At 37.4% G+C, this 20,908-nt stretch overlaps 1 protein-coding gene across 1 annotated transcript; it reads right to left on the bottom strand.

The window, feature by feature from the left end:
* Positions 1-17,382: 17,382 nt before the first annotated feature.
* Positions 17,383-18,102, bottom strand: LOC140182229 (uncharacterized). The gene has a single exon (XM_072228369.1). It carries the CDS (start codon positions 18,100-18,102, stop codon positions 17,383-17,385), a length of 720 nt encoding a protein of 239 aa, XP_072084470.1.
* Positions 18,103-20,908: the final 2,806 nt, after the last annotated feature.

The raw sequence follows: 20,908 nt of genomic DNA, 5'->3' as shown, positions 1-20,908 counted from the left end.
AACCGGAGCACTTCCAAACCACTTGTCCACAAGCTCTCAAGGTATCAACACCTCCAAGAACAGATTTTATCACACAAAACCCTCTTCCAAGCTTTCCAAAATCACCAATCAAGCTCCAATATTCACATATACACAACCTAAGCCACAATCATCATACCCATACACAACATCTCAATACCCAAACATCATAGAACAACAAATTATACTAGGGTTGAGAATCTTACCACACCCAAGGTCCAAGGAGACAAGATTAACCTTCTCCTTCAAGAGAGTTGGGTCCTATAATATCAAGGAACCCAAAATCTCAACATTTTTGCTCATGAAACTCGAAATCAAGGGCTGGAATTTCGAACAATAAAACGTGGCTTACCTCAAGATTAATTGTATGGGTTTTGTAGAGCTCTCCGCGGTGAACGCGTGGCCGCAAACGGAGCGGCAATCGGAGCTCTAGATCAAAAGTTATGGTGGTTTGAAGATCAAGTGAGAGAAAGAACTTGAGAGAGTGTTCTTCCTCCCCTCTCTTCAATTTCAGCGTGTTTGAGTGTGTTGTGAGGAGAGAGAGTGCTGAAAACTAGGGTTTTGGTTTAGTTTAGTTGGGCCAAGGGCCCACTTTGGGTCCGGTTTGGCCCGTTCGGTCCAATCTTGGTCCGATTTCTATAAAATTGGTACCGAAATTCTCGTCTCAATTTCCTCTATCATATTAAGCCATAAAAATAACATTTTTGGCTTTCTAGAATAAATTCTCATTTATGGGTTAATTAGCCGTTAATTAACCGGATCTTACATTGGTCATTTTAAAATTGATCCAAAATACAATATTATAGTCTTTATAATATAAAATTTAAAATTATATTTTCTAATTTATTTAAATAAACTTACTTTTAAAATATTTTTTATTGTTTAAATTTAATATTAAATATTATATTTCAATTTATTAAAATCAAATCCAATTTTTTCTTTCTAATTCAATAAAACAAACTTAATTATATGGCTGCTATTTTTTATTTAAAAATTACCTACAAGTGTATTTTAGTTCTTTAAAATCAAACTTAAATTTTAATATTTTAAATTCATTAAATGACATTAATCCTAAAATGTATTTTGTCTTTTTCAAGATTAATCTTAAATAGGATATTTTAATTTTTTATATTAAATTTAAATTTCTAATTTTTTTAATGCATTTAAACAACATTAATATATATAAAAGAATATTTTGCCTTTTTATTAATATTTAAATGAATATTTTTTAATTTTAAAATTAATTTTTAAAAGAGATAATTTATCTTTTTAAATTCAAATATAAATGTGTAGTCTTTAAAATAATTAAACTCTAACCCTAAAATGGTATATTTTTATCTTTTTATAATTAAACTAATTTTAAAATTGAATTTAAGAATAATTCACATATATAAAATATACTCAGCTCAAAATTATAGTAATGTCCTAAATTGAATTGGGTTGATGCATGTCTCCTTACAACTCAATGTAAATCGAATCTAATTGATTCGATTTGCCATATTTACATATAAATCGAATCAACTTGATTTGATTTACTACTAGTATAGCGTATATATGATAAATCGAATCAATTATATTTGATTTATATAGAGTTGTAAACGATATATGCATATAACTCAATTCAGTTTAGGACATTGATGTAATTTTATTCGATTTACTATGTATAAGTAATTTCTTTTTTTTTAATGTTTACTTAAAGATAAAACAGGTTGATTCAACTCCGTCAAAATAAAATGAACTTAAAATGTTAGTTTGTTTCATTTTATGGCGAGCCAACAAACTAATTTACTTAACTCTCTTTTTACGGCAAAATATAATTAAAATTAATCTAATAAAAATTATAAGAAATAAAAATTCAATCATTATTCAAACACAACTTTTTCATAATCTTCCAAATTTTCAACGTCAATAAAATTGTTTAGCATAATATCTATTCTCAAATTACTACAAATAATAAAAAATATTGATTTAAATTAATTTTCAACAACTAACAACTTTAAAACAATAACAATATTTACAATACAATATATCACAAAAATAGAAACATAGTTTTATGATAAAAAAATATTTATTTAAGAAACAAGACCACATATATGTGGAAGTGCTAAAAAAACTAAAAATAAAAAATAAAATAAATGAAACAAATAATCGAAAAAAATAAAACAAAAAAAAAAGAAAAACACGTGTTTGTAAATCATAATTTTATTTGTGTGTATATATTATTAGTATTTATTAAAAAAAATTTTGATCTGACAACTAGTTTATTTCATTCAATCTAAATAAAATCTTACACGTTTGACCATGTGGCTGGCAGAGACGGACATAGGACGAGTGGAGGCTCGGCTTCCAACTTTTTAAAAAAAAATTAATAGTAATAAGTTATTAAGTATGATTTAATTTTTTAAAAAATTTATTTAGTATTTAATTTAATATAAATAAAAATCTAATCTAACTTAAATATTAATGATTTCTAATATCTAAAAAATAAGTAACAATATTAAAAAAATCTGAAAATATATTATTACTAATATTTTTAAATTAAATAAAATTTTTCAAATTTCATAAAGTGGATTTTTTTTTCTTCTTGTGAGCGTCCTTCTTTATTCATTTGGTATTAATTCTCTATGTTTTAACTACTATAATTGAGAGATTTTTTTTAGCTATGAATATTGTGAAGAATAACTCAAAAACAAAATGAAAGATGAATTTATTACTAATTGTCTTTTAATTATATTTAAAAAAATTGCTGAAAATTTTGACACAGATTCTATTATTGATGAATTTTATGATACGAAAAATCGACCACTTCGTTAATAAAAAATACATATATATTTTTTGTATTTTAAAATATATTCTCTATCGATATATTTTTGTAATACATTTTACATTATATACATTTTTGCATAATTTTTTAATATTATATATATTATTAACCCCATGATAATATTTTTGGATCCATCCCTGGTGGCTGGTTTGCTGATTTTTTTAGTTTGGCAAGCATCAAATCTTAATCTGTTTTATCTTTTAGTGATTCGTTTTGACTTATTTTAACATCCTTATTAAAATTATATTTTAGTTATTTAAAATCAAAATTTAATTTTGAACATCCTAATTCCATTAAATAACACTTATCCTAGAAGAGCATTTTGGTCTTTTTAACATATATCCTAAATAGAATATTTTAAATGTCTTTTAAACACATTAATATTAAAAGGTTTTTTTGAGTTAATAGTCAAAATAGTCCTCAAAAGATAAAATTAATCGAAATCGTCTCCGAAAGATACACGACTTGGTCACATTAATCCTTCTGTCAGTTGGATGATGACGTGTCACGTTAAGTGCCACGTGACACATGATGATATGGTGGGTTAATGCCACGTGTCACAAGATGGTTGATCTCACTTGACATGTAAAAAAGTTATTTATAATCAAAATAGTCCTTGAAAGTTTAAACGTAAGTCATTTTCATCCCTAAAATTTTAAAAATTAATCAAATTAGTCCGTATATATATTTTTTTATTTTTTCTTGATAATATTAAATTTGAAATATTTTTTAATACTACTAATTTTAATAGACATGTAATTGACAAACAAAAAATTAGTAATTGTATCTTTTCTTCTTAAAAATTTTTTCAATAAAATTATCTCTCTCTTTTAATTCTTCTCAAAATCTCTCTTATTCTTTTCTATTCTAAAACCTTTTTCTTACATTATCACATTTTGCTGGAATATATATATATACTCAAAATTGAAATATATGTATTTGTTAACCTAAACAAAATTATATGCTCAAAATCAAAATTTATGTATGTTAACCTAAACAAAGTTATACCACTATTTTTTTCTACTACATCTTTTTTTCCATTACGGTATTACTTACATATAGGATGTAATGGTAGTGATATTAAAAGTCAAAATTCAAGAAGCTCCACAAATGTTACTTCAATTTCAAACTTCACAAAATATTGAAAATTTGTTGCTTAATTATTATTATTATTATTATTATTATTATTATTATTATTATTATTATTATTATTATTATATACTAAACGAATTGCTTCTTAAGCGTACTACATGTAAAGATCATAATACATTTTTGTGTGTTTCATATGTTTGAGATAGATTATATAATTTTTCTTTTAATACATAAATTTTGATTTTGAGCATATAACTTTGTTTAGGTTAACAAATACATACATTTCAATTTTGAGTATATATATATATATATATATATATATATATATATATATATATATATTCCAGCAAAATGTAATAATGTAAGAAAAATATTTTAGAATAGAAAAGAATAAGAGAGATTTTGAGAAGAATTAAAGGAGAGATAATTTTATTGAAAATTTTCTTAAGAAGAAAATATACAATTACTAATTTTTTGTTTGTCAATTACATTTCTATTAAAATTAGTAGTATCAAAAAATATTTCAAATTTAATATTATCAAGAAAAAATAAAAAAAATTATATAAGGACTAATTTGATTACTTTTTAAAAGGAAAAACTACCATTTGTACCCATGAACTTTACGAACGCTGACAAAAGTACCCATGGAAGAAGAAAAGTGACTTTGTACCCATGAAAAGCTGGATCCGTCTGTCGATAGTACCCGAACGTCATTAAAACGTTAGCTCCGTTAAGTTAAAAGCCAACGTGGAACGTTAACTGCTTACCTGGCTTTTGAATTTTAATTTGAATTTTTTTAAGAACCTTCCAGGTGGATATAGAAGAGAGAGAGAGAGAGAAACGTTAGAGTCACTTCGCACCATTCCATCTTCTTCCTCACCACCCTTATGCATGCCCTAGCAGAGAGAGAGACGTGAACCACGTACTGAAGCGACGCCACCAACCAAGCCGCCCAATCACCTCCGTCCGCCCAAAACACCACTGGCGACCAGCATCACCCAATCCTTCTTCCATTTTCTTCTCCTTTTCCCTATTTCTTCCCTCCTTTGCGCGTAGTCACTCTGTCTCAGCGCGAACAGCCCCTGCTTCGCATCTTCCAGCCCGGCGAGGAACCAAGGGCGGGGAACTTTTGTGCCTATGTGACCGCCGCTCCTCCACGTCGCCCAATTTCTTCGTCCTTCCCTCTCATCAGCGCAGTTCAATTCCCTTTCCCTACTTCCCTGTCTTTCTTCTCTTTAATTTTATTGCTTTTTCATTCTGTTTTAGTGATCTGGGTAGGTTAAGTTACATGATTTCTGTGTTTTATTGTTCACTTGTTTGCTGTGGCTGAATTTTCTGGGTTGTTTGACGCCAACATAGAACTAAACACGCTGTCTGAATTTGCTGCACACCACATGCTCGATATATCGCCTGAATGAAGTTTTTTATCTAAACCTTATATCTGATCAGCATAGGGCTTAAGTTTTGTTTTCATTAGGCATTTTAATTCACAAATATGCAATTTTCTGAACTTTGTGATGATGATTGTGATTAAACTTTGGTTATGCGCTAGTTGAATGTCCTTGTTTTACACCAAATTATCTATATGTTGTTGTCACTCAATGAAGAGATACCTACCTAACAAAATATAATTTGGTAAATTTTTCATATCTTATACAGTTGAAAACAATACCACCACCACCATAAGATAATTATAGTTTTCAGGGGACATTTTTCTGAAAACATTCACTATTTTACACGGGTTGGCAGCAAGCATAGCCTATTACATATTCCTCACCAAACATCATAACATATATATCTCAAATCATTATTCTATAAATCAATAATTGAAACCCCATTTTTCATGTAATAAATAATGGAAAGGATTAATGGATGTATTGGGATGATGAATGAGTTTAGCTAAAATTTCAAATAATGGCACGATTACTAGGCGATCTTGTTGCTTATCGAGCTACGGGAACTGGCCATATGGAACTCTTGGCAGGTTTGTTCAAATTTCACTCTATAAGAACTTGTCATGTTTGCATTTTTTGTTGGTATTCGTTCTGCAACATTATCCTATTAGGTGATTTCAGCAGTAGCTTAACTAGCTATGTTAAATAAGGTGGATGTAATATCATCATGAAACAAAGAAGCAATGATTTTTAAATTCAGTTTTCAGACAAAAAGGACTGGAAGGCCACTCACTTGTTTAGTGGTTTATTAAATTTTCTTTTTCCTCTTTATCAGTGTATTGGATGAGTCCACAAATGTACCTTATCAATATAATAGCTATAGTGCCTTTTGTGATTTTGTTTATTTGTGGAATCAGTAGAACATGTAGTTGGGTACATCTAGTTGAGTGATATAGCTATTACAAGATTTATACTATTATTCAAACAGTAGTATTTTGTATTCATACTATCTATTACAGTTTAGCTTCTCTTATTGCTTGTCTCAAATAAAGTGCAACTGTATACTGAACTTTTTGATGATGATTGTGATTAAACTTTAGTTATGCGCTAGTTGAATGTCCTTGTTGAAATAGTAGGTGTATTGATATGAACTGTTCATTCTTTTTTTATTGACAGAAATGGCTACCACGACGCATATCACATTAATAATACACCACAGAGGTAGACTTGAAAGGGGATCGGATGGCAAGTTGTGTTATGCAGAAGGTGAAATTACTGAGGCGGAGAGAGTTACGTGGATACTCTGAATGGCTTCTTCATTAGTGACCTACTGAAAGACATTAGGTATCCAATCATTTCCGATTTCTACTGGCGACAGCCTGGAATAGAAATTGAGGGTGGTTTGAGGCTTCTGCGACTTGATATGGATGTCGTTAAGATGTATGAAGCTGATGTGGAGAATGGACATAAGATTGAATTATACACAGAGCACCCAATTAGCCAAGAAGATGTTGTAGATACGAATGAAGAAGCTGGTGTAGAAGCACCTGATCAGGTTAATGTAACTCCATCAAGGAGGAGGAGAAAAGTTTGTGTCAGGAGGACTCCAACTCCAAAGAAGGCAACAGGTCCTAGAAGAATTCTTCACCTGGAAGGGGTACATACTGAAGCCCAAATTACAGAGGAGACCCATGGTGCAGAAAAGGCCCAACCAGATGCCAGCCCAAATCCATCAGTTCCAGCTGCACCAAACACAGTTAATGTATCTGAAGAATTTGCTACACCAAACACAGTTCCAGCACCATCTATTCCGCTTGACAACAATGCCCAGCCAAAGTCACCAACATACACAGAGCCACCCTCTACCTCTGATGATCCACAAGACGAATTTCTCACCCAATATGTTCCTTTACCGCAGAATCAACCCTCCTCCCAAGCCATGCCTGAACCAAATCCAACCCCCCCCACCCAACACCCCTTCTACCAATCCATCTGCCACAGTAAATGCTCCAGAAACACAGAATAACAACACAGAGGAGGGTACTGGAGGTAGTAGGAGAAAACAGATAAGGAGATCTACTAAGAGACCCCTTCCAACTGGATAAACATTTATCCCTAATGCAGATCCGAATAAACCTCCATCAGTATTTATTCCGGTGGATGGGGGAGAATATTCAGATGATGAACCTGGTGTTCATTGCTATGAGTCAGAGGGCCTCCACAGCATTGGAAGTGATGAGGATGACCAGGGAAGGTCATTTCCACAGGGCAATGCCGATGCACCTGTTAATGAGGTGAGGCTGGAGCTTGAAATGGAGTTCGAGACTCTGCAACAGTTCAAGAAAGCTGTAAGAAAGTTCAATATTAACCTTGGAAGAAGTATTTTTTCCCAAGGATTGATTCAACAAGATGTAAAGCTATCTTCTATGATGAAAATTGCCCGTGGCAAATTTACTGTGCCAAGAGGTCATGTCCGGTGAGTTATCAAGTCAAAACCTTTGTCAATGAGCATACTTGCCCACGGAACTTGCATTGTAAATCTGCCAATGGAAAATGGGTAATTGATAAGTTGGAAGAGAAAATAAGGAATCAACCTGATATGACAGTCAAGGATGCTGAGAACTACTTCAGAACTGAGTTTGATGTGCTTGTAAACGAAAGAAAAATTTATAGGTCAATGGCAACAGCAAGAGAAAGGATTGAGGGTTCCGACGTTGCACAATATCTTAGGCTTCGTGACTACTCCAATGAGATACTGAAAACAAATCCAGGTAGTACAGTAAGGATACATACATCTCCTATGCCTGGGTTGGAGAGTTTCTTATTTAAGAGAATTTATGTTTGTCTGAATGCATGCAAGAGAGGATTCGTTGAGGGATGTCGACCTTTTATAGGACTAGATGGCACATTTCTAAGAGGATACTATGGAGGCCAGTTACTTACTGCTATTGGAGCTGATGCAAATAATCATATCTTCCCAATAGCATATGCAATTGTTGAGTCAGAAAACAAGGACAGTTGGAAATGGTTCTTGGACCTCCTACAGGATGATGTCGGTGACCATGCAGCAAATGGCTTTAACCTGATGTCGGACATGCAAAAGGTAAATATATTGTATTTATTCGAAACTGTTTTAACTAACTAATTGAATAAAGCTTAGTCAGGTTAATTGGTTGTTGTAATTCGCTAAACTCAGTACTCTTTATCTGGTTTGTATATATTTTAAGTTGGTTGAATTGAAGGCATTTAATAGTCTTTGTGTGATTTGTATATATTTTAATTGATCTGATTTCAGTTAAGTATATTCAACAGATGGCATTTAGTAGTCTTTGTCTGATTTGTATATTTTTTAATTGATCTGCTTTCAATTAAGTTGGTTGAATTGAAGGCATTTAATAGTCTCTGTGTGATTTGTATATATTTTGATTGGTCTGATTTCAGGAAACTTGGTTCTTAATCGAAACTGTGTTGATTGGTCTATGTTAATTGTTCTGAATTTAGTTTAGTTGATTCAATTGATTGCATTTAGTTCAGTATCAAATTTTAGTCTAAACCTCACCTTGTGAAGGAGTTTATTGATTTATATTCAGCTGTCTTAGTCATTCATCCATTGTATGGTCAGGGGCTAATTCCAGCAGTGAAGGATATCATGCCAGGTGCACATCACAGATTCTGTGCCATGCATATCTATCAGAATTTTAGAAAACAATGGCCAGAGTTAGAAATGAAGGCTGCAATGTGGGCATGCTCAAAGGCTACTACACTACAAGAGTTTGAACTTGCAATAGGGAGGGTCAAGAGAATAAACCAGCACGCTTGGGAGTATCTTAACAAAATTCTCCCGCAACAGTGGTCAAGATCTCACTTCAGTGAGTACCCTAAGGTTGACTTCTATACAAATAACAATTGCGAGACCTTCAACGGCAAAATTAAAAGGATCCGAGGAAAGCCGATTATTACCATGTTAGAGGAAGTGAGAGGTTATGTAATGAGGATTTTGGCAAGAAACAAGAAGGCACTTGTCGGATATCATGGTAGAATAACCCCTGTGCAACAAAGCCGTTTGGAAAGGGAGAAAAAAGAGAGCAACTATTGGAGGCCCTTCCCATCCGGTGATGAAGATGGGAATGTCTATGAGGTTCAAAGGCTACCTGTGAAGGTGAGTGTAGACTTGGGGAGAAGGACCTGTTCATGCAGGTTATGGCAGCTTACTGGACTTCCATGTAGGCATGTCTGTGCTGCCATTGCATACCAAAATCGCAGGGCCGAGGACTTTGCTCACAACTGGCTTACTATGGGAGCATACAACCTAGCATATCAGTGGACAGTTCAACCTGTCCCAAGCCAGGAGTACTGGGAGAAGGGAAACCACTATCCATTGTTGCCTCCAGTGTATAGGAAGCCTATTGGGAGACCTACTAAAAAGAGAGACGCTCGTAGAGATGGTCCTAGAGAGAATCCTGATCCCCATAGAGCAAAGAGGAGATATGGCCCCATTAAATGTACATATTGTCTGAAGGTATAATCTTATATTCCATATCTCATTTGTTTACTTCTGCATATTGGTTGTATTGTAAAGAAATTAAAATTGCAATTATTGCTACTGTTTTCTCAGACTGGTCATAACAGCAGAGGATGTGACAAGAAGAAAGAAGCTATGGCTAGTGGAGGAGCTGCATCAGGTAGTGGTCGTCGGCATCAGGGTGCAGCAGTGAGATCTGAAGGTATGGGTGTTGATGATCTTGATGAGGATGCTGCCAAAGAGCAAGAGATGTATTGGAAAGAGACTTTGGAGGCAGCAGATGCTGAAGCATCAGCTTCAGATTCACCCAGTGTAAGTTATTTATATCCACTCTCTTCTTCTACTTATTGGCATGAAGATAAATTTATCTTGCATTAAAAATTTGAGCTAATGCAATTATCAACATTTATAGGTGAATGTTGATGATCTGAACTGTGTGAATCCTTCTGAAGAACCTATGGCAGTAAGACCTCCACCTTCTAATTCCTCTACTGCATATGTGCCACCTAGACCTATCATAAAGCCAACCATGTCCAAGAGACCAATTAAGAGGAGAAATATTAAGAGGCCACCACCGTCACAACCTTCTCCCCTCAGACCTGTCCCACCACAACCTACTCCTATAACGCCTACCACACCACAACCTTCTGTTGTTAGGCCTACATCACCAACTAACCAACCGCCTCCAAGAGTTACCAGACAAACAATGCATGGTGCAAGCCGAGGTACCACTACACGATTTATGCAATTCACGCCAACTCCACCATCCACAATTCAAACACCAGGCAGATGGCCAGTACCTGGGTTCCGTCCACCAACAGGAGCATCTTCAAGTGGCAACAACAACGGGTTTCTAGTGGCAGCAGCAACTCCACACCCAACAAATATGATTTTTTGTGTGAATTTGTTTTTTGATGAAGTACTTACTGTAATGAGAGCTCTATGAACTCTTATATTATGGTTTTTTTTGTAACTTATGCCTAGTAATTAAACAACACAACTTGATGCTTTCATGTTCATGGTTTGTAAAGGTTCTATTAGGTACATTTGATTTCCTACTGCTACATCAAACTCATACCCTCATTTTGAGGCTTTTGTTGATAACTGCATATGAGTAAATTACTTCAAGGTTTATTATAGCTTATGGAATGAATATTTAGTTCCATTTCCAGGTTACAACTTTGCTATGTATTTTACAATACCATGTTTCTGGCTAGATTAAGACAAATCACGATATTTATATTTTTTTTTGTCAAAATTGAGTTAACTCCAATCTAACAGATATCAAATACATTAACAATCATGGACATTAATGTCATAACACAACTTGACTTTTTCCACAACAAGTGAAGATAGTAACAGAGTTTCGAAGTTCATCATCATCGAGACCAACCAGCTTCTAAATTCATCATCATTGAAACCAAAAAGCTGCAGAAAAAGATCCTAGGACAACATACACCATAAGCACAGTTACATATTGATTAATTGGAGTAGATTCAGCCCTACACAAATCAGTAAACTCAAAAAAATAGTTATAATCCATGACCTAATAGTTCTAATTTCACCCTGGAGCTTCCCTATCTTTAACAAGATCTTCACACTATTCTCTTCAATCTCTCTTCTTTGCCCAGTGAGATTGACCTCATGGTTACTACAGGAGCTATCTTGATTTTTTCTAACAAGGGCTCTTGCCAGTCTCTCCCATCCTCCGTCAATCTCATCCACCCATACAAAATACTTGCAATCCATCGTCTGTAGTGTGAAAGGGAGGAATAAGGAATCATTCACAATAAGTTAATCTGATCAGAAGTACAAAAACAAAAAGACTTACCTTCCATAGAGGACACCTTATGAACCATCTCCTAGGATTTGTTAAGGTTCCATATTGTAGCAACACCACACCCTGTCCACAAAAGCATTTTCCAGACAAAGTCTTCTCTTCACCCCTCTTGGAAGACGAAGTCCCTTCTTCGCTGATGCTTCCATTCGAAGAACATTGGTTACCTCTGCTTCTCCTAGACATTCTAGGGTTTTGAAATTGAAATTGGGGAAACAGTTGAAGATAAATTAGGGGAATGGGTGATGTTATAACGGTATATTTATGCTTGGACACGTTAGACTGCTGATTCAAAGCCAGGTAAGCAGTTAACGTTCCACGTTGGCTTTTAACTTAACGGAGCTAACGTTTTAATGACGTTCGGGTACTATCGACAGACGGATCCAGCCTTTCATGGGTACAAAGTCACTTTTCTACTTCCATGGGTACTTTTGTCAGCGTTCGTAAAGTTCATGGGTACAATTGGTAGTTTTTCCCTTTTTAAAATTTTTAAGGATGAAAATGACTTATGTCTGAACTTTCAAGGACTATTTTGATTATAAATAACTTTTTTACATGTTAAGTGACACGTTAACCAATCATCTTGTGACACGTGGCATTAACTCACCACGTCATCATGTGTCATGTGGCACTTAACGTGATACATCATCATCCAACTGACGGAAGGACTAACGTGACCAAGTCGTGTATTTTTCGGGGACGATTTTGATTAACTTTATCTTTCGAGGACCAAAATGGAGATCAGGATATCTTTCAAGGACGATTTTGACTATTAACTCGGGTTTCTTTGTCTTTTTAACTAATCTTTAAATATATATTTTAAAATTTATCCTCAAAAGGGGTAATTTTATTATTCTAAATTCAAATATAAATTTTTAATATTTAAAACAATCAAACAAATTTAATTTTGTGTATTATAAAAATTAACTAAAAATATGTTACTTTTTTTAAATTAAATCATATTTTTAATTCAAATTAAATAATCTTAACTTTAAATATTTTTTAATTTTTTAAAATCAACTGTAAAAAAATATTTTTATTTTATTAGTTTTTTTATCTTTTATGTTTTTATTATAATAGTTCAATATCAATTTTAAAATAATATAACCCAAAACAAAAATAATAAAACAAAAAATTCTTAATCCAAACAAATTTTAAATAAAAAATCATAAAATTATATTTTTTTTATTTATTCATGTCGCTACCGTCTTTAATTTTAACGCATTACAGTTTTAAATAAAACAACATTAATTCCAACTTAAAATGGGTTTACGACACCAAAAAAAAAATGTGTTTTGATGACTCAATATTAAAACACTACTAGATTTAGTTTAAAATAAAATAAAAATCAATAAAAAAATATTTTTCTTTTTTCGTATTTAAGAACTTTTAAAATTTCAAATGCAAACTTTCACTTGGCGCCACACGTTCAACACCGTTATCCAGAAGAGCTCATTACTCATTAGCTATGTGTCAGAATTGAGAAATGATAACCGACATGTATATGTTTGTTGGGACCAATTCACGAGTCAATCCATCAATTTTAGCGCATGCCGCTCAACAGTACAAATTCAATTTGTATCCACAAGTTTTATGCATTATTTTCTTTTCTTTTTATAGAGCTAGCAACATTATCAGGAAGTCAAGAACTTCAGAAATAATGGAAGTAACAAGGGAGCGGATTCGGTGGGCCGAAATTCTTTGGCACACCAGTGCACATGATGTTTATGTTTGGCTGATCGGTGCGTCATTTGAGGTTGGCCGTTGGATCTCTCTGTTTTTTCAATCCAATGGTAGAGATTACTCTTTCTCTCTCCTCCTATGATTGGTTAGTGATTTAGGTGTGTCAGCGGGGTTAATTTGCAAATTTGACTTTGTAACTGGTTATTTTTGTTACAATAAAAAATTATTTGGGTTTATGTAGAATTAGTTTATCATGTTTTAAGAACTAAATTAATGGCTGTTAGTGATTCTGTTTAACGCTAAATCAGACATGATAGAGGAGGGCTGGGAGGGAAGGAAAAGCGTCGTGGACGTCGTTTGACGCATACAAGATAAGCTGCGATGGATACGTATCCGTCACTGACCCGTCAATGGAGTAATGGAGTTGCAGGAAGCTTTCTCCCGCGGAGTCACACTGCAGAGCTGCCTGCTCTCCGAAGTGCGGCCTCGGTCGTGACTCGTTGGTTCGGAGGATGAAGATCTGCATAGTGTCCCCGCCGGAGCTGGATTCGATCACTGTCGGATAACAATGAGTGATGTTTCGGCTAGATGCATGGCTTTGCCGGAGACGTCCAACAAGAAAGGATCAAAGCGGTGCGGGGATGGTGGGCGAGAGGATGACGAAGGAGAGGCCGATGGTGTTATGGGTCGGGCGGGTTAGGTTAGAACACAGTTGGTTGAACTTGGGTCAATCGTGATGGGCCTCTGGACTAATTTTTTTCCCTGAGATGCACATTTTTTCTGAAACCAATGCTGGGCTCAAGTGTTGGGCTATTAAAAGTGTTGTTAAAACTAGATAAATGGTCTAGTATGGTCCTTTTCATTGCACGAGTTGGTGCGGTGTCGAAAGAGGCAAAGAAAGGAAACGGTAAAGGGGGTGAAGAGGAGCGGTCTTTGTCGCCAGACAGGGCATAATCGAGTTTCCTGCCACTTAAATCCCAACAGCAGAATGAACACACAAGAGGGTGCATCATACTTTGGTGGTGAGGGCGAAGGTGAAACTGGCACAAGGGAGGACTCGTCTGAGGAGGATGAGGTAAGACTTTGTCAACAAATTTGTTTAGTCGTCCTTTTCAATTAATGTATTGACCGTTCATCGATTCGTAGTTCATGGCTAACTGAATGTATCGTTGTAGTTGGCATGGGACGATGCATCGGACGTTGCCTTGGACAAGGGTTATGATTCACAGGGCACAATTTGGTAACCATTCATTATTTTTAGTGCGCTCACAGCTCAATCCAGTGGGAACGTGGGTCTTCAAATTAGGCAAAGCTTTGGTGATGCAGCAGGTGTTTTAGTTTCTTAGAAGATCATGCGTGATGTTCTATGTTTGGACAAACAATGGGTAGCTATAGAAAACTGTTTTCGACTGTTATACTTCCAATTTGACCATATCCAGGCTGCTATATGACTTTATTTTGTAACGCTCTATATTTAAATTGGAAATTATTCTAGAGCATCCATGGTGCTGTATGAATTGAAATTGCAAATTAGTGTAGAGAGCATCCATGGTGCTGTGTGAATTGGAATTGTAAAGTAATCTAAGGAACACTGATATTTTGAAAAGTTCTTAGTTACACCGGTCATAAGATTGTATCATGTACAAAAAGATTTAAGTCTAGCAGTTGCAACACATCAACAATCAGAGCACAAAAATAGTTGTTGCCAAATTAGAAAAGGCAATCCAAAATAACATGGTCAGCTAGTTCATCAACCCAGTTGGATTCGTTCAAAATCAACAAATTGGACCAACAGCTCCACGTCCGGGTTGGTCCTGGAGATCTCAAAGACGGCCAGCTTCTCCACAGTTACGTTGCACTTGCGCAAGAAATCAGCCCACCCTCCGCCGATGGTGCCACAATTGCGGCTTCTATTGCCCCTGTATCTGGCGTAGTCCGCCCGGACAGAAATCTCCCCCGCTCTCAGAGTGACCATGACATCATCACTGACATCATCTCCAAAGTGTGGCACATTTGGCTGGGCAAACCAAAAAACGAGAAGGAGATGTACTTAAAGTTAAAGGCATGTGTAACATGAATGCAACGTGCATGAAGCCAAGAAAATGAAAAGGCAACTATTGATGATGGCATTATGAACAGTTAGCATGCAATTGGGTGCTTGTTTCACAAAACATTGGATATTGAAAAACAGCATACGAGGCATTACCAACAAATTTGTGTAATTAATTTCAAGTCAACCACGGCTCCACCAGATAGCCAACCATTAACAATTAAGCAACAGCACAACACAGAAGACGTGGACCACTTACGACGGCACAGAGGCCAACAAAATAAGAACCAGGAAAACAACAACACTTACTGTAGACCACCTAGGCCGCCACATTACTTTCAATAGAGGGAACAGCAGGGGAACAAAATAGATAATGTGGACCCCAAATACTGCCAACGTAAAAGGTGTATATATAGTGGAGAGGGAAAGCCATTACCAGGAAGTGGACGCGCAACAGCCTTTCTGTGATGTGCATAATGAAGTAAGCGTGCTCGAACTGAAATGTCTGCTCCACCTCAGCTACAGCTGCGCTCCTGGGAACATTGATGCACCCCGTTCGACGGCGAGGCTTTTGAGGAGCGCGTGGACGGTTCGTTGGCACCTGGGGGGGTGTGAGGTCGCCGGAGTCATCACCAGACGCAGCATACGTCCTCTCCACACCCGGTGCCTTAAATATGCGAACGCTGAAGTCGTCTCTGCCCTTGTGCTTGAACAGCAGAATGTTAAAGGGTTGTAGCTTGTAGTCATGATAAAACCTTTGCCATCCCCTCCCGAGAGTGATCTCTTTCAACCATTTGGGGCTGCATGCAATCTTGTAAGTACGGTCTGACCCGTCGGCGACCGTGATGTAGATATGGTTGCTACCCTTGGGGAGGAGACCACTGGGTAATGGTAGACGCTGCAGATATGGGCATATCAAGAAATAGCGTAAGAGATAGAACAAAATGCGGAGAAGAGAGTCAGAAATAATGGAAAGAACAGAAGAGCAAGCTTTAACCTACCATCGGTCGCGACGGCTCTCCTGCCGCTTTGATAACCCTAACGACGTCACCTTTCGCGTGTTCTTCCGCCTTCAACGCGTTTGCGTTGTCTTCGAGTTCGCGAATGGTGGTTTGATGCTGTTCCACCTCCGTGTGCAACTTCTTTTCCAACCGGCGGCATTCGTCCAGTTCATGCTTCCTTATACTCGCCCTGACTTTCGCGGTGATTGCCTCCATCCTCGCCGTCCTTGCTTCGTCTTGTGTACTTTGAAGACTGTCACTCAAAAACCTCATCCTCCGTTGGAGAGTGTCGATCAGATCTTCGGTCGGAGGTTCCTCGAGGTCGGCGGGACTAATGGCGAGGTCGTTGAGGGATTCCTGTGACATTTTTCTGGATGAAGACGGGGAGGTCTGCTAGACGACGAAAGCCCTTCAAGCAATGATTTTTTGTGACGGACTTGTGCATTGATATACATTAATCAAAATCAAAATTTAAGTTACGAATAAACAAATTAATACATTTTAATGTGGTTAATAAATGTACGTCTGCTATTCCTTGAAAAGTGAAGATAATAATGCCCCTGGTGGTTTTATCGTTAAAGGAAGAAAAACCATGGGGAAACGTGTGCTACATCGGTTGCGCAGAATTTGCAATAAATGCAAATCTTGGTAATGTGACGTTAGACTAGACACGACGGGCTGAAGGGCTATGGACTGCTATGAATAACGTGGCAGACGGGACTGGCGGTGAGTTTATAAAAAAAATGATTACTTGGCTAGGCAATGGGGAGTCACCGATTGGGAGGTCAATAACGGGGAAAAATTGTATTTTCCATAAATAACATTTTTTATACGAAACAGAAAACACATAAATAAAATGATTGCAAAACGAGTCATCCAGTGGCAAAAATCATTACATACTACATAATACATATATTAGATAGGATGACGAAAAAAATATTGAGAACACAATCCTATCCTATTAGTCAAAGAGGTGGACAAACAGGATCAACTCATAATCTGCCCGACAATGCACGCACGGAATATGAGCAGCACCTCCATCACCGTCGTTTAAGTCCCACCCTCTACCATAGCGTTGACTGCGGTAAATAGCACCCATGTTTCCACGGCTTGGACATGCATGCGATGAACAGACTAAATTCTCTGCGTTTACCATTGGCAGGCGACGCATGTGTGTCCACGTCCCCTGGATAACGTCGTGGAACACCAATTTGCATATTGTTAAGGCACCGGCCGCCTCAAGCACATGAAATGTTTGTAAGCCCTTGTTTTTTGACTCGAAGTCATCGCGTAGCATCAGCATCATCGACACCGTGTACTGTGCTGCCGAATGGTCCTGGGCTGCGCCAACTTGCATCGTTTCCATCCCCGCAAGACGACTCCCGCCGAGGAAAAGGTCAGACACAGCAGACCGAAACAGAACTTCCAGGTTCCCGCTCTGCATGCATCGCGCTAAGAAGTTTCTTCCCGCCTGGCGCATGGGACTCATACTCCACCACCGTTGGTCCCAAATTGGAATCGAGGCGAATTGGTAAACGATATCCTCCTCCCCTGCGTTGCGTGCAGCGGTGCACGACATCCTGAGACTGCACAAGTCCCTGACGGACTGTGCTGCGGTCCTCCCAGCAATTAAGGTCCAAACATCGTGGGGAAGGTTGGCGGGGCCTGTCGGATGATACATCTCCTTTCCTTGTATTGAATGCATGAGACGATTGATGAATGTGCCGTTATGTGTAAGCAGTGGACAACACAAAGGCTCCAAGCAGTTATCGCAAAGGCTGTTGTTTACGGTGTCCGACTGTCCGTCTTTATAGTCACCCGGTGCCGTTTGTGATTGAATCCCATAGGTTGTGTACCGTGCCTCTACACCAACTCAGCCACACTCACATCGATTAGGGAGCCTGCCGATTCATTCCCGTCGCCTCGCACACGGCTTCCTTAGCAAACACGTCCCTTGTATTCAAAGTTCTTTTTGTTGATATTTTTTTTTAAACTTTCCGGTCATTAACTTTATGACTTTCGTTTTGTCCATTTCGTCGCTCGGTGATTCCCAATTTCTTTTTTTTTTCTGTATATTTTTTGTAGTACCCGGTCAATATATCCCACAATAAGTATCGGTTTAACCGAAGAACAGTTTGCCGGTTATTCGTTGGGATTTATAAACGAGTAATTGGGTAGATAATATAAATCCATCAAATTCTTACATCATGGATATATGAAAACAAACCATTCATTAAACAATATGTCAATACTAAACCTAATATTATGCGTCAATAATAAGCCGAAATATCATACGTCAGTACTAAACCTAATATGCATGACAATCCTAAACCCTAGGAATGTCTACGTATCATTCCACCTCGTAGTCGGCGCGACAGCGAATGCACCGAATATGGTCGGCGCCTCCGACACCGTGGACGGAGCCCCGCTCTGCCGCCCTCCGGCAGTAGTCATAGAGAAGACCCATATGGCCTCGGGTCATGCATCTGGTCGAGTCATAGACCGTATGTTCTTCTCCCTTTTTCGGCATATGGACTTCATCCGGCCAAGAAATTGTGAGGACCACGAAGCAACTCGAGTAACATGCGGGGAGTAAGTCACCCGCTTCGAGCGTGCGAAATAGTTCCAAACCTTCTTTTTTGGCCTCGCTGTCGTCCATTCGGATGAGCAACTCCATTGAAAGTGCGTACTTGGCAGCGTCCACCCCATTGCTTGCTGCATTCTGCAGCATTTCCCATCCGATGGCGTGGTTATGTCGTATGTAGAGTTCCCGCAGCGCTTCCCGAAACAGAAGCTCCGGGTGACCAATTCCAATGCACCTCTCGAAAAATCTTCGCCCTACAGGGTCCCGTATCCACAACCAATTCATTTCATGCGGGGGTGGTATGGCAACCATCCTAAGCACAGTATCCTCGTCGCCTACATCGCGTGCAACGCAACACGTCATACAGAACTTGTACAGGTCCGCAATGGAGTTCCTCGTGACTTTAATGGCTATGGCTAACCAAATGTCGCGGGGTAGTTCGAAGGCGGTAGACAAGCGCTCCATTGTAACTTCACATTGGACGAGGGACTGGCAGCGTATATGCTTAAGACGGTGTTATCCAGTGGTGTTGAGAATAGGCATGCTAGTATATTTATGGTTGAGGATCGCCCTTTGGAATCTAGTTCCATCGGAATTAAGCGACGCATCTTTTGGTTGGTGAAATCCATTATCGTTTCTTCTAAAAAAAATAAAAAAAAGAAAACCTTCTATGCCCTTGTGTTGTAAACAGAAATAACATTATTAATTGAGGGCATTTATTAGATTTGTCGTTACGTGCTGGTGCATATTTACTTGATGGTTAGGAGGGTTAAAATAAAATCTAATTAAATTATATTTTAACTAATCGTCATCGCATTCATTCATATGTATATATATAATTAAGGAAGATTAGTCTTGGAAACTTCAACAGGCGTCCATGCACGAAATACGAAACATGAAAGGAAAGGCCGTAAACACACAAAGTCTTAATCTGCGAGTATGATGAACTTGAATCGACACGCATGCTCGCAGTGAACCCAAATAAAAAACTAGAGAAGGAAGCAACCTAATACTAACTTGGCCATGGGGACATTGGCGTCATAGCTGGCTGAACCATGTATCCTACGCAGTACCAGGCGGTCGACTTAGGTGTTCTTCTTTGATTTCGTCCGCCATAACTCTGCCTTGCTCAACACACGGTCCCTAAGTTTGTTGAATGGTGTGCTGGTCAGGTTCACCGCAGTTGTCGCCCTGATCTCGTTCTCCCGTAACTGCAAAACGGCAAACGATCGGATTTAATGTGTCCCTATGATATAATATCCGTAATCTACGTTTTTATTTGAGCATACTTACAATCCCGTCCATGATCGGGTTGAATTTTTCCCCCATGTTGAGCCACCCAATGACCCATATCCCGGAGTTCATGCTGAATGTTGGTCGAACGAATAGCGAGTAACCGTCAGTATGTATTCCGGACCAAAAAAAAAATGCTTCACTCTCATACATGCATGTTTCACTTTGTGATAACGTACCTCTGCCCACAATTTGGTATCCCTACGGGGCTCTTTATCTGGAAATCTCCAAAGTTGCTTGGTAAGTTCATTAAGTGCTTCTCGTAAACTGCCTGCGTCACGTTGTATAAGACCCTTGCCTGCAGGAATCGCGAAACATAGGTCAGAAGTGTATTATGCACGTCGTGTTCCATGCTATGCCAAATTAAATTAAAGACTACATTCAAAATGGTTGCATGGTATGCCAAATTAAGGTAAAGACGAAAATCAAAATTGTCTGGTAAGCGTTTTCCAGATCCAGTCTTCCCGATGAGGCGTCTCGAACTGGTTCGGCGATGAATCGAGGTTGTAAATTGCCTGGTCTTTGAAAGACACGAGCATCAGAAACCAATGCCCCAAGGCGTCCTGCATGGGGACATAAATCTGCACGAAATAAAAACGTATAGTTAATC

Source organism: Arachis hypogaea, chromosome 19 (assembly GCF_003086295.3).
Source record: "Arachis hypogaea cultivar Tifrunner chromosome 19, arahy.Tifrunner.gnm2.J5K5, whole genome shotgun sequence".
In the NCBI taxonomy this organism is placed as follows: domain Eukaryota; kingdom Viridiplantae; phylum Streptophyta; class Magnoliopsida; order Fabales; family Fabaceae; genus Arachis; species Arachis hypogaea.
Note: the sequence above shows the minus strand (reverse complement) of the source record. Positions and strands in the feature narration are given on the sequence as shown.

Coding starts and splice junctions, on each gene's coding strand:
- LOC140182229 (XM_072228369.1), bottom strand. CDS start 18,102: ATGTATCATCCGACAGGCCCCGCCAACCTTCCCCACGATGTTTGGACC.